Below are 14121 nucleotides of genomic sequence, written 5' to 3'. Positions count from 1 at the left end.
GCTGGTCTTGCCCCAGAGCGCTGAAGATCCACAGAGAAGAAAGGACAAGGCAGCCTGGCGCAGGTACTTACCAAGAAGGACTGGTACCCGAATTGTCATGCCAGAGGCGCACGCTGTGCAACTCCCCTAGGGAGGACTTAGTGCTGAGGAGGAAGACGTCCAGTCCCCCTCGCTCAAAGACTGCCTTCTGGGAGTCACAGAGGTGATGGGGCTCACTCCGTCTCTCTGATCCATAAAGGGTGATAACCACCTAAAACATGACAAAGAAATAAAATGCAGGAAGTCCTAACAGGATTCTCTGGGTTTATCCCTAAGGAGAGAGGGAGACAGACAGAGCTGCACTGAGGTGAAGTCTCTGGGGGGCTGGACAAGTGCAGAGGGCTCTGCAGATGCACAGCTTAGAACAAGGAACTGCCCTTGAAATGTGCCACTGGACACCAGGGTGTCACCATGTCAGAGTGTATCTCATGTGGTCAAAGACACAGGGCAGGGAGTGAAGAACATTCATTTCATTCACCTTCGCTGTTGTGGCAGCCTTTCTTCGATAACCAGTGGAGACCTGAAGAAGGTAGTGAAACTGGGAGCTGGGGTCATTATCAGCCAGGACGGTGACCTTCACCTGCAGGAAATGCAGAACCAAGAAGGATCTTCATCTCAGGAGAGGGGTGCACAGCTCCAGCTTTGGCAACTTGGTGGAAAGCAAGAGTGATGTGTGGATAGTAGATAAACAAGCAGACCTAAGTGATGGAACAGGGCTGAAGGCTGGAGGGCCTGGGTTTATGCCTCTAAAATGAAATATTCATAGAATCAGCTGATCAGGTCTTGGGCTTCGAAATCTTTCCACCCCCCTCTCAGGAGGGTGGGGTTATCACACAACAGGGAGGATGCCTAGCTCAGTGCGAATTTCAGATAAATGAGGAATCATATGGGAGTGCACTTATACTAAAAATGTCTTCATTATTTATATGAAATTCAAATTTAACTGGGTGTCCTATATTTTTATTTACTAAAACTAGCAACTCTATACCCATAGCATCAAAGAAATGGACAGCGTGTATTCTAGAATTTCTAAGTGTAAGGAAACATAAGAATAAGAAATGCATAGAAGAGGCTGTCATCAAGGGATTTTTGTTGTTGTTATTCCAATAAGAGATTCCTTACAGGTTTCTTATATAACGCAGTTACATGAAATTATAATTTCACTCCCACATAACTTTCATATCCAATGTATAAAGTGAGATAAACTTGCATCTAATTTTGGCTAAGTTCTCTAGATGTTCTGGCTTATTCCTAACCTAAATGAATCACAGGAGGGTTTAACCTCCACTAAAGGAAAGAAAAAGAGAGAGAGAGAGAGACAAAGTGTGAAGTTGCTAAGCCCTGAGACAAGGAGACATGAAGAGAAATTTAAGGAAAAAAGTCTTCCTTGAATTTCTATGCCACCTTGTTCAATGCTACCAGCCTCTTCTGGTGAACGAGTTTTCCATCTTGTTCAGCATACTCAAGACACTGTGGCAAAGCTTCTGGAATCAAAGTCTCCTGACCTTCTGCATGTCTGCTTGATCCTTTCTCCAAGCCCACACACATGTGAGCATATAGAAGCCTAAGAGGCTTATGAGCAAAGACACCCCGACAGGGTTGGTGGTCACGCGAAGGAACAGCTTGATCGTGTCCTCAACGTTCACTGTCCGGGGCGCAATGAAGAAGTCACTGCCAAAGTAGGCCAGGCGGTTACAGAGACATTGTGTCCTCAAAACCGTGCTCCGTGGCCCGACCTGCAATGAGAATCAACACAACGAACATAAAACACAAACACAGGCGCCTGAGAGAGGGAAAACGATGCTCCAGTCACGTCTTCACCACCAGTGATTGTGTAAACCGGTGTAAGCAACATGGAGAACCATCTGGCAACCTCTGCTAAAGCTGAAGAAGCACAAACTCTCTGAATCTTATCCTGCCATTCCAGGTCCGAACACACACCCGATAACTCTGCACATGTGCACAAGGAGAGGTGTCGGCATTGTTTGTAACTAAAAAAATCAGAAACAACCTATATATACGTGCCCAGTGACAGCAGAACATGCAAACAAAGAAGTAGAGGATTACGACTGAATAGGATGGAATACTCTATAACAGTCAAAATGAACGAGTTAGAGCTAGATAGCGCAACGTGCATAAATGCCGAGTGAAAGATCCAAGTTAAAGGTACAGATGATGCTGTTGATGCAGGATGCAGAGACCAGAAACAAGCAAAACACTCCTGTATCTGCGTTGGTTAGGCTCCCTTGCTGCAACAAAAGCTCGTGAGGCTGCTGTCTTGTCCACTCTACCTCTAGTTATGTAGGCCTGGCATGTAGAAGATGCATGCCCAGTGAACATGCTGGAAGAATGAATACACGTGCCAGCTCAGGACAGTGATCATGCTCTGGTGAGATGGAGGAGAAAAGACTAAGGAGGACACAGGGGCGCCTGGGTGGCTCAGTCAGTAAAGCATCTGACTCTTGATTTCGGCTCAAGCCCCATGCTGGGCTCCACGCTCAGTGGGGAGTCTGCTTGGGATTCTGTCCCCCTCTGCCCCTCTCCTTGCCTGTGCTTTCTCTCTAAATAAATAAATAATCTTTAAATAAAAAAAAACTGAGGGGATACATAAAGGGCTTTGGTTATTCCTGCATGTTTTATTACTTTTAAAAATCTGAACTAAATAGAGCAAAATATTAACTTTGTGATAGAGCTGAACAGTGTTCAATGTTTTTATTATATTATTCCCTATAACTTTCCATATGGTAACATTTCTTCATCAAAAATATTTTTTTAGGGATCCCTGGGTGGCTCAGTGGTTTGGCGCCTGCCTTCAGCCCAGGGCATGATCCTGGAGTCCTGGGATCAAGTCCCATGTCACATTCCCTGCATGGAGCCTGCTTCTCCCTCTGCCTGTGTCTCTGCCTCTCTATGTGTGTCTCTCATGAATAAATAAATAAAATATTTAAAAATATACATATTTTTAAATGTCACTAGGCAATCAAATGGAAGGTGCCAACTCCACATTCGATGGTGCAGATGAAAAGCCTAAAATACTGTCAGTATGACTGACTGCTCTCCAGACGCAAGGTTCAGTTTTGGATGCCGGGTCTATCTCTTGCCCTGGGAGGAACTCTCATCCTGCTCTGTGCAGCTCTGTTCCCTGCACAGGGTCCAAGCACTGTGCGGGGCTCCAAGGAGGCAGGAACCCCACCTTCTCATGCCTTTCGTGAGCAGTAGGGTCATTGTTGGGTGAGTCTTGGTACTCAAAGTGCCATCTCCCTGACTGGCAGCACTGATATCACCTGGGAGCCTGTAAGGCAGAGAACTTCAGGTCCTGCCCTGATTCACTGCAACAGAATCTGCAATTTAACAGGCTGCCAGGTAGAGGATTTGCTTGAGAGGCACTGCTCCAGATGTTCCAGAAATCACTGCTGAGGCCATGAATGGCATAGGTGCCTTCCAGAGCATCCTCGTTTCCTCTAATTCCCACGTGAATGACCCTCTGTCGGCTCTTTTACGAACCGCCTCATCATTTCCAGAACCTTGCACCTCAGTCTTTCTGCAACTGAACCAGAACTTAAATCAGAGGGGATCACACAAATTCACCGGTGTGAGAATGCAGAGCGCCACTTTAACATGGCACACACCTGGACCTAGATAACCATCTGACAAGTACCTGCCTAGCCTGGAACGTACAAGAACTTACTAGCTTATTTTTTTTAAAAGTTCTCTTTTACTAAGCAGGAAGTTTTCCCTTTACCCACAACCTATTTAATATTTGTAGAATTTAACGTCTACATATTGCTTATTTTGCCTAGAATCATCAGATTCACCCTGAACTGATGTTTGAGAAATTAAACACGAAACATACGCCTGCTCCAAAGAGGCACATTTTCCTGGCCCACTACACATAATCTTTCTTTCTCCCAGGCTAATTTACTTCCCTTCCGATGATTTTTCTTTCTGTGCCCCTAAACGAGGTAACAGATGCTCTGCATTTCTTGCCAGCTCAGGCAGAAAAGAAAGAGGAAGTGGCATGGCTTCTTACGTGGCATCCAGTGCTCTTCCATGTGCTATTGTGGCTGTCCCAGAAATAACACTGAGTGACGGCAGTTACCACTGAGAACAGGGTGGGAGTCTGCTGGGCACTCTCCTTGCTTTTATTCAACGTGGCTGTTATGTGGTAGGTGCCAATCCTATACTGCAGACTCTCTGGAGTCAATACCCATGTGTATTCCTCATCTGAGAACAGAGAACGGTGCTTAGTTGCATTTCAAATGGGACAAAAGGACCATCAGAACCTTCCTTATGAAGGGTCAATTATTATTATTACTTTAACTTTTAAAAAAGATTTTATTTATTTGAGAGAAAGAGAAAGCAAGAGAGCGTGTGCACAAGCAGGGGGAGAGCAAGCAGAGGGAGAGAGAGAAGCAGACTCCTCGCTGAGCAGGGAGCCCAATGTGGGGATTGATCCCAGGACCTGATCACGACTTGAACCAAAGGCAGACACTTAATCGACTGAGCCACCCAGGCACTCCAATCATTATTTTATTTTATAAATAGGGAATTGACTAAGACTAGAATTACAAATTATTTCACTTTTTTTAAGATTTATTTATTTATTTTAGAGAGTGCACCAGCTGGAGGAGCAGAGGGAGAGGAAGAGAGAATCTCAAGCCGCCTCTCTGCCAAGTGCAGAGCCCAATGTGGGGCTCAGTCTCAAGCCTCTGAGATCACGACCTGAGCCGAAAATAAGAGTCAAACGCTTAACCGACTGCACCATCCAGGCACCCCACAAATGATTTTTTTCCCCCACAAATGATTTTAAAGAAAATGACCAGCGATAAAACCTGGGGCTCTGGATTATTCCTGTTCCAATATGAAGTCGTATTCTCTTGATAAATGAAGATTTAGGTCTAATGACTCAGAATGTATTATGAGTTTTAGAAAAATGAAATAATCACACATCAAGATGAGTAGCTGCAAGACCTAGCTGACAAAGGAAGCCCAACAATGAAGCAAGGATGGGAACAGGGTGGTTCCAGGAAAGAGCCCTGATTCCAGGCCTGGCTCTCTCACCCAGGGGCTGGTAAGGGCTAAGGCAAGTCACACAACCTCCCTAGTTTTCTCCTTTCGAATGAAGACTCTGGACCAAAGGTTGTCTAAGATCCCTTCTGGCTCCAATTGACAGGATACTGTCAAGATTGACATGGAAAATGGAGTGCCTATTGTGAATCGGGATAGAACCTGCTGGTGATGCAGATAGAACTCTAGCTGGCAGCCCTGTAGTAAGAGGTGCTGCTTCAGGTGCTCTAAGGGCAAGAAGCAGTGAGTAAGAAGTGACCATTCCTGTGTTAGTGATGCCTCCACGAGAGCCAGAGCTCGTTCAACAAGAAAGACAGTAATAAAAGGAGACTATAACATGCTTTATCCATTTGGATTATTCTCCCTCCACCCCATTTTTTTTAAATGCAAAGGGTAGCTTTAAGACTTCCCAGTACTACATTTATTTTGTTGTTGTTAGCTTTCGAATAATTTTATTTTTTAAATTTAAATTCAATTAACATATAGTGTATTATTAATTTCTGAGGTAAGAGTTCAGTGATTAATCAGTCTTATAGAACACCCAGTGCTCACCACATCGCGTGCCCTCCTTAATGCCCCTCACCCAGTTACCCTGTCTCCCTACCCACCCACCCCCAGTACTACATTTTTTTTTTTTTAAATTTATGATAGGCACACAGTGAGAGAGAGAGGCAGAGACACAGGCAGAGGGAGAAGCAGGCTCCATGCACCGGGAGCCCGACGTGGGATTCGATCCCTGGTCTCCAGGATCGCGCCCTGGGCCAAAGGCAGGCGCTAAACCGCTGCGCCACCCAGAGATCCCCCCAGTACTACATTAAAAGTTGATATCCAGTGACTACGTATTTTAGTCAAGTATATCTAGGTCCTATCTATGTATCGCAGAGATTCTTAACTATTCTAAGCTACACTGAAGTCAGTTTGATATTACACCAAGACTTACTAAGACAGCTTTGTCCTTACCCAAACATAAGATTAGAAATAGTTTGAAATATATATAAAATACACTGTGCTGGACTTTTACTTCTCCACATTATGGAAATTTTCAACCATAGAGAAAATTGACTAAAGTGAACACCCATATCATCACTAAACAGATTTTATAATTAGCATTTTACTTTAAATTTGGGGCACCTGGCTGGCTCAGTCAGAAGAGCATGTGACTCTTGATTTCGAGGTCATGAGTTTGAGCCCCACATGGGGTGTAAAGATTACTTAAGTATAACTTAAAAAAACATTTTACTAAAATTTGCTCTATCACAAATATAACTTGATCCATTCCACAATCCATCTTTTTGAAAAATGCATTTCATGGTCATGTATATTTACATGTGATAAAATTACACAGAATAAACACACACACACAAGTGCCTGTAATACTGATGAATCCAAATAAGGTCAATGCTTTGTATCAGTGTCATTTCCTGGTTTTGATATTGTGCTATACTTATGCTAGATATCATCACTAGGAGAAACTGCGTGAATTGTATGAGATCTGTTTTATTTTTCACAATTGCATGACAATCTACACTTATCTCAAAATAAAAAGAGAAAAAAAAAGAAGAAATGCCTTTCAAAATAAGTTTCTTTTTTTTTTTTAAAAAGGAGTTTTTTTTTTTAATTTTTTTTTATTTATTTATGATAGTCACAGAGAGAGAGAGAGAGAGAGAGAGGCAGAGACATAGGCAGAGGGAGAAGCAGGCTCCATGCACTGAGAGCCCGACGTGGGATTCAATCCCGGGTCTCCAGGATCGCGCCAAAGGCAGGCGCCAAACCGCTGCGCCACCCAGGGATCCCTCAAAATAAGTTTCTGATTGAAGTTTTACCTTTTTGCCACACCTGATCCTTTGGAAGGGTGATGTTCAGGTCAAAGCGGGTGTGGTTAGGCTGATACTGGAACCCCAGGTAGAGTGTCATTAAAAGGGGACTTTCAGGTTCTACGCACACGATCAGGGATTTCTCCAGGGAAGTGATGTTCATTATGATAATAAAATGATCTGAGGTCACGTTGAGGCTGGTGGGATGGGTTTCCATGCTAACATTTCTCCATAGCATGATCTAGAAGGAGATAGTTAATCAATCTTCAAGTTTAAGATGGTCCATCCATTTGTCTTTCAGTCTCCTTTCTAGTGATAATGGAATGTAGCTTCCTAGGTCTTCCTCCCTGAGTATCAGTAGGTAATATAGACCCAGGGATCAAGGGACAATATACAATCTCAGACCTAAAACACCTTCTCCTAAGGGTAAGGTAAGCTCCTTGTAGAAGTTCCCAAGTGAAGATGTGAATAATCAAATAATGGCACTGCCATGAATTTAAAATGACTTTCTTCCACCCTGTTCTCCAAGAATTCCTATTCCCTTCTCTTTCATTCCCTGATAATCAAGTCATACCTCAATATCTCCCATTAAATCATGGACTTGAAACAATTTCTGATTAGAGCTTAGCAACACACTTCCGATGTTTCCAACAATGTTCTTGTCATCAAAATCCTTGAAGGGATTGAAAGCTAGTCCTGTTACCTAGAGACAAGAAAACTTATTTCATCAACCACTGAAATCTTTGGAAATGATACTCTGATAGGTAATAAGGTGTCAGGTAGCAAAAAATAAAGGAAATGTTGGGATCTTTCCCCTTGCCAATATCTCAAATGAAATTATATTTCTCATTAGAACATCATATGAGAAAGAATTAAAGATGAGTCATTTACTTGTGACCCTCAGAATTATTATTGTTTTTTTTACATCTTTGTATCTGGAGGATTCATGATTACTAGGAAATATTCTGCTCTCCAGGATAAGGCATCAATCTTATCTGTTAAGTAACCGCTGAAAGAAATACAATATACTGATATGGCTAAGTCATATACTGAGTCAATACTTATTCAGAGGGTGCCTGGGTGGCTCAGTCTATTAAGCATCTGCCTTTGGCTCTGGTTGTGATCCTGGGGTCCTGGGATCGAGCCCATGTCAGGCTTCCTGCTCAGCCTGCTTCTCCCTCTCCCTCTCCCTCTTCGCTCTTTCTTGCGCTCTCAGGTGCTCTAAGGGCAAGAAGCACCTAAGAAGTGACCATTCCTGTGTTAGTGATGCCTCCATGAGAGCCAGAGCCAAATTAATAAAATCTTTAGCAAAAAAACAAAAAACAAAAAACAAAAAAAACTTTTTATGCAGATATTCCCAGCTTTGTATATGCATAAGCTGTTTAGATCAATTCAAGCCATAACACAGAAACTATCAAATCCAGAAGTCTGCTTAATGCTCTCAACCTCTACCATGGATCATTTTTAAGGGGCCTCCACCCTGCCACCATAAAGTAGAAATCCATGGCACCCAGCCTTCTCTTGTTTGGTCTGGTCAGCTTACATTTTACGGTGCACCCCCTGCATGGTGCATTGAAATGCCTGCAGCCATCAATCCCATTTCCATTCGGATCAGAATCAATTTCACACTCACTTGTACATTAACTCCCGGGTGTCTGTTCAACACCTCTTCCAGTGCTGAAGCTGATAGAAAGCCTAACCTCACAAGTGCTGGAGACCCAAGAGTGTAGGAGCTCAGAGGCCAGGTTGACATGTTTTGGCTAAGAAAGAAATTAAATGGAAATCATTTTCTATGTCTTTTCTAAAGTTCAAAAACCTAAAATGAACCTCTCCCTGCTCCTCTGTTACCTGCTCAGCACCAGGGTAGCAACAGAAGAGGTCAAAGTCACTAAAGACTCAGAAAACCGGTTCTGTTGTAGGAACACTTCTTGGATCTTCCCAAGAGCCAGCAAGGCCATTTCCAGCGTATTTTCTACCTGCTTTTAGAAGGAAACACCATGTGAGCCAAGCAACCTCAGTGGATAATGGTTTTGGAGGGGTCAGTAAGGGACAAACACCTTGACAGTGACGTAATGAAAGGTGACATTCTTTGGAAAGGACCCACTGAAAGTACTTTTGGTTTGGCTAAAGACTCACCATCCTTTTATTAAGAGACCACTCAAGGATATATTTCTTTGTCCCATGTTATAAGCTGCCCTGGACCTGACTTTTTTCTTTTTTTTTTAGGGAGGGAGAGAGATAGAGAATCATTTTGTTGTTGTTGTTTTTTAAGATTTATTTATTTGAGGGCAGCCCTGGTGGCCTGGTGGTTTAGTGCTGCCTTCAGCCCAGGGCCTGATCCTGGAGACCCGGGATTGAGTCCCATGTCAGGTTCCCTGTGTGGAGCCTGCTTCTCCCTCTGCCTGTGTCTCTGCCTCTCTCTGTGTCTCTCATGGATAAATAAATAAAATCATTAAAAAAAAAAAGATTTATTTATTTGAAAGACAGAGTGTGTTTGCATGAGTTGGGGGAGAGGGAGAGAGAATCTCAAGCAGACTCCCCACTGAGGGCAGAGCCCCATGCCAGACTCCACCTCACAACCCTGAGGTCACAACCTGAGCCAAAATTGAGAGTAGAATTCTCAAATAACTGAGCCACCCAGGCACCCCAAGATTAACAATTTTCCAAAATGAGTTCCATATCAGGAGCTCCTGTACCCACCTGCTTAATGTCATGTTTGGATCTTTGCAGACTGGCCTTACCAGCTTCTACTACATCGTCAAGGGAGTGAATGAGGCAGACAGTCACAGGGTTTTCAAAGCCCCGAATGCCATTGCTCTGAGATACACTGTCAGGTAGCTGCTCATTCAGGTCCACAAGAGGACTGATGACACTGACCTGGGAGTTTTAGGAGGCAAACACACATCCCTGAGCTGTTTCAGACTTTTATTTTTTATTTTATTTTATTTTTTGTTTCAGACTTTTAAAAAAATTTATTTGTGTTCTTCTGATAAGGAGTTTGATGTTCTTTATGCATTTCAAACACATTTTATAAAAAGCACTATTACAACTTGGCAGGAAAAGAAAATATCTTACATATTACCTCTAGGGAGGATTCGTATTTCTGTTATTTCTGAGAGAACCCCCCCTGGAGTGGTAAGTAGATCAAAAACCTAATTAACAAAACTAAGCCAAAAAGAGAGAAAAACCAGTACTGGCTGGAACACTGAGTACACTGTCCCTTGCAACTCGGGCCTCAAAAACGTTCAAGATTGACAACACAGAGAACAAGCAGAGTTATAAATGAAGCAGAAAACCCCAATTCTCATTTCTTTAGGATGTTCTTATGCAAAACAAGTAGAAAGGTCAAGCAAATTGATGGAATATCCCCGGTAGGTTCTACTATTTTGGATTTTAAATCTTTTTTGTTTTCAAAGTAACATTTAAAAACTTCTGCGTAAAAAAGATCCAATAAACAAAATTAAAAATAAGACATAGGCACAAAATATATGCAATACATGTATCAAAAGGCCAATATCAATAAATAAAGCTCTCTTACAAACATGTAAGAAAAATGACAATGTGTTCAGGGGAAAAATGGACAAGGACATGAAGAAGCAATTGAGAAGAGAAATGCACATGGTCAATCAATATGTACGATGTTGTTCAACCTCCTTAGTAATCAATAAAATGCTCTCTCCTCCTTTTCTTTCTTTTCTTGCCTTCGAAATTGGGAGAGCGTGGGACAATGATTGGTAGACATGTAAAACGGTGCCTAATTATTCATTCATTCATTTGTTTATTTATTTTAGAGACAGAGAAAGAGTGTGTGTGTAAGAGAGGGGAGAGGGGTGGGGGTGGGGGGTTAGAGAGAGAATCCTAAGCAGGCTCCACACTCAGCATGGCTCCATCTCATGATCCTGAGATCATGACCTGAGCCAAAATCTAGAGTTGGATGCCCAGCCAAGCCACTCAAGCACCCCAAAACCGTACCTTTTGAGAGAGAATTTTGTCATCTTCGGAAAATGCAAAAGCCCCCCACCTTTCTTTTTAAGATCTTATTTATTTGACAGAGAGAAAAAGAGAAAGGGCACAAGCAGGGGGAGCAGCAGAGGGAGAATGAGGATAGCCACTGGGTCTCACTCAGCTCCCTGCTGAGCAAGGAGCCTGACGCAGGGCTTGATCCCAGGATTATGACCTGAACTGAAGGTAGCTGCTTAACCAACTAGGCCACCCAGGAGTCCCAAAAGCCCCTCACTTCAATCTCTGGCACTCTATTAAATAGAAACACTTGCATAAGTACTTAGTGATGTAGGGACATGGATGTTCATGGGAATGCTATTAGCAAGAGTAGACAAAAAACGTCCAAGTGCACATGAAGAATTATTGGTTTGGTTATGTGTACTGACACAAAAAGATATCCATGACACAGCATTAACTAAAAAAAAAATCAAGGGGCTGAAATATTTGTATATTTTAACCCCCATTTTTGTTAAAACGACAAACTTGTATATGCATAGAAAAAAGTCTGGCAGGCTATGCCAACAAATTAGTAATACTCTGATACCAGCAATTACATCTAGAGAATGAGATTAGCAAGAAGGACACAGATAGGGTTTTTGCTTTATAACTATATGCTTATGTTCAGATTTTTAAATAATAAGCCTGCATTATGTCCATAATTAAGAAGCCCAAATAGGGGGACCTGGGTGGCTCAGTGGTTAAGCGTCTACTGATTTTGGCTCAGGTCATGATCTCAGGGTCCTAAAATCGAGCCCTGCATCAGGGTTCTGTACTAGGCATGGAGCCAGCTTAAGATTCTCTCTCTCCCTGCTCCTCTTTTTCTGTCTCAAAAAAAAAAAAAAAAAAAAAAGGCCAAATAAACCAGCACAGATTACATTTATAGGCTTATTGCAAAATATTTGAAAATGCAGGACGTAGAAAAGAAAAAATTAAAATTCTCTGGAATCCTAGTCTCTTAATTTCCTTATGTGTAGGGAGTAGAGACAGGCATGAATAATTACTGGGAATAACTTGGCAAATGGGGCAGTGAGGGCCGTCATCTGTTTCAAAGCTGAACTGCTCTATCTCGGGCCAGGACTGGATCTATTTCTGTCTGCCGTGATGTCTAACAAATATATCAGAAAGGCAGTAACCTGATAAATGAACAAAAGAAAATAAGCATATCTGAGAAGGTCATCATTGATTACTTGATTTGCAATCTTCAGAGGTAAAGGTACAAATATGTGGCTAAATATTGAGTCTCCACAAAATAGTGTGTAAGACTAAGTTCTACACAGGGCACCATCTCCAGATTATGTATTTTGTCTTACTTTTTCTCTGGTTTGCTTCCCCCTTTCTCATACCTTGTTTCCTATTGATCACCGTCTGCTTACCTGAGCTGACTTAGAAAATTCTGGGATTAAGGCTGTCAGTTTCTGGAGCATCTCACAAGCTGTCTGTAGTTTGCTGTTAGTTTGCAAACCATGAATTGCTTTGTTCAAGTTCCTTGCTGTCTCATATACGACCTGTTGGGGACAAAGGATTCTGCCAAAATTATTTATAGAAAACTACTTAAGTAGTTTGAGACATTGTTTTAACACGAATTGACCTCGGATAACCTTACAAACTCAATGAATCACAGACTCCCCGTAAGAGTTACTACTTTCAGAAGATTTTCTCCAAATGCATAGAATTTTCACCTCTTCCATACAGTAGAGGAACAGATCTCAAGGTCATACAATGACTGATACAGGGACAGATTGGTCTGGAAATACGACTTAGAAATTTAAATCTCAGGGAAATGATCCAACTGAGGGCAACACCTTGAAATCAAAACAACAAAAACAAACTTTTCTATTCAGAAGTATGCTTATCTCCTCAGGGTTCCCACTGGCTTATGTCCCTCAATTCAAGAGTTCATGCTCAAGACGGGAGTATTTGAAATTCCAGATGGCAGGAGGTGGGCGGCAGAAACTGAGAAAACAAACCCAGATCTCTGGACGTGATCCCAAAACTTTAAGAGGCTTTTGAACTGGATGGAAGTCCCAAGCTGAGATAATCTCTATTTACAGCAGCTACTTAGTGCATTTCTAGAGAGCAGCTCAATTCAGTTAGTATTCAGTAAGCCTTTATTAAATGCCTACTGTGCGCAGCTAGACTCAGGAGTTAGAGTGGTTAAAGTCAGTCATGATCCAGCCCTTGTCAGTCTATACAACTGAAGAAGGTGATTTCTAATTTACAGGGTTTGTAGGAGGTTGGATTAGTTACAGAATGATCTTAGAATTGAGGACCACCCAGTAAATAAGCAGGAATAAAGGTAGGAGTGAGACCCAGCTGCTACCCAACTGCATGTTTTCCAGTGGAGGTCAGGTCTTATTTAATGCCATTCTAGCTACATCCAGGGAGGACACTGAGGATGGCTTATTTGAGGTTTTAGAGCTGGGATGAATCACGGTAGATCTTACCAATTTACCTTGCCTTTCTTTAATGGCTCTTAATAAAGCTTTATAGTTGTCTCCATACAAATTTTGCTCATCTTTGGTTAGATTTACTCGAGGTACTTGCTATTCTTTTTCTTTTTAAGCGAGAGACCATGTGCAAGGGAGGGGGAGGGGCAAGGGAGAGGGGGAACCACAAGCTGGCTCCCCACCGAGTGCAGGGCTCTATCTCAGGAAAATCAAGAGTTGGACACTTAACTGACTGAGCCACCCAGGAGCCTCTGCTATCTTAAAAAAAATAAAAATAAAAATCTGATTTTCTAACTGCTTGCTGCTGACATGTAAAAGTACAACTAGCTTCCGTATATTAATCTGGTATTCAGCAACACTGATAAATTCTCTGTTTCTAATAATTTATCTGCAGGCCTTTTTGGGTATTCTACACTTCAGACTTCTCTTTGTTTAAGGAAAACAAAGCACTCTGTTGAAGCTTCTGAGATCAATTTTTCTGCCAGGAGAACACAACGCTAGCTGAAACAATAGTGAACAACTAGTTCCAATTACTGCTGAGAGCAGATCCAGCACAAACAGGATTATCTTTCAGTTAGATTGCATGTAAGTAGGGCTTGTGTTAAATTAAAAAAAGGTAAGAAGTAGGATGATTTTCTTCAGTCAACATTATCAGGGTGGCTTTGCTTTTTTTTTTTTTGAAGTTTGTGGGGAGAAGGGCACAAAGAAAGGGGAAAGGAGTGCTGAACTGGTGAGGAGAAGAACAGTCCAGA

General features: G+C 42.2%; 1 protein-coding gene across 8 annotated transcripts in view; it reads right to left on the bottom strand.

Moving 5' to 3' along the window:
* Positions 1 to 14121, bottom strand: part of PKD1L3 (polycystin 1 like 3, transient receptor potential channel interacting) — a 70500-nt gene that overhangs the window by 39897 nt on the left and 16482 nt on the right. For 7 of the 8 annotated variants that reach the window (XM_072817503.1, XM_072817527.1, XM_072817512.1 and 4 more), the window contains 10 exons: positions 12296 to 12427; positions 9621 to 9797; positions 8769 to 8899; positions 8554 to 8680; positions 7495 to 7623; positions 6930 to 7161; positions 4070 to 4263; positions 1545 to 1775; positions 518 to 619; positions 72 to 250 (listed from right to left, as the gene is read on the bottom strand). In XM_072817503.1, the coding sequence (XP_072673604.1) occupies positions 72 to 250; positions 518 to 619; positions 1545 to 1775; positions 4070 to 4263; positions 6930 to 7161; positions 7495 to 7623; positions 8554 to 8680; positions 8769 to 8899; positions 9621 to 9797; positions 12296 to 12427 (1634 nt within the window). The remainder of the gene's footprint in view (positions 1 to 71; positions 251 to 517; positions 620 to 1544; positions 1776 to 4069; positions 4264 to 6929; positions 7162 to 7494; positions 7624 to 8553; positions 8681 to 8768; positions 8900 to 9620; positions 9798 to 12295; positions 12428 to 14121) is intronic. The other variant, XM_072817488.1, reaches the window with a different exon arrangement.

This window comes from Canis lupus, chromosome 3, assembly GCF_048164855.1.
Source record: "Canis lupus baileyi chromosome 3, mCanLup2.hap1, whole genome shotgun sequence".
In the NCBI taxonomy this organism is placed as follows: Eukaryota; Metazoa; Chordata; class Mammalia; order Carnivora; family Canidae; genus Canis; species Canis lupus.
This window is presented reverse-complemented; position numbering and strand designations above follow the sequence as displayed.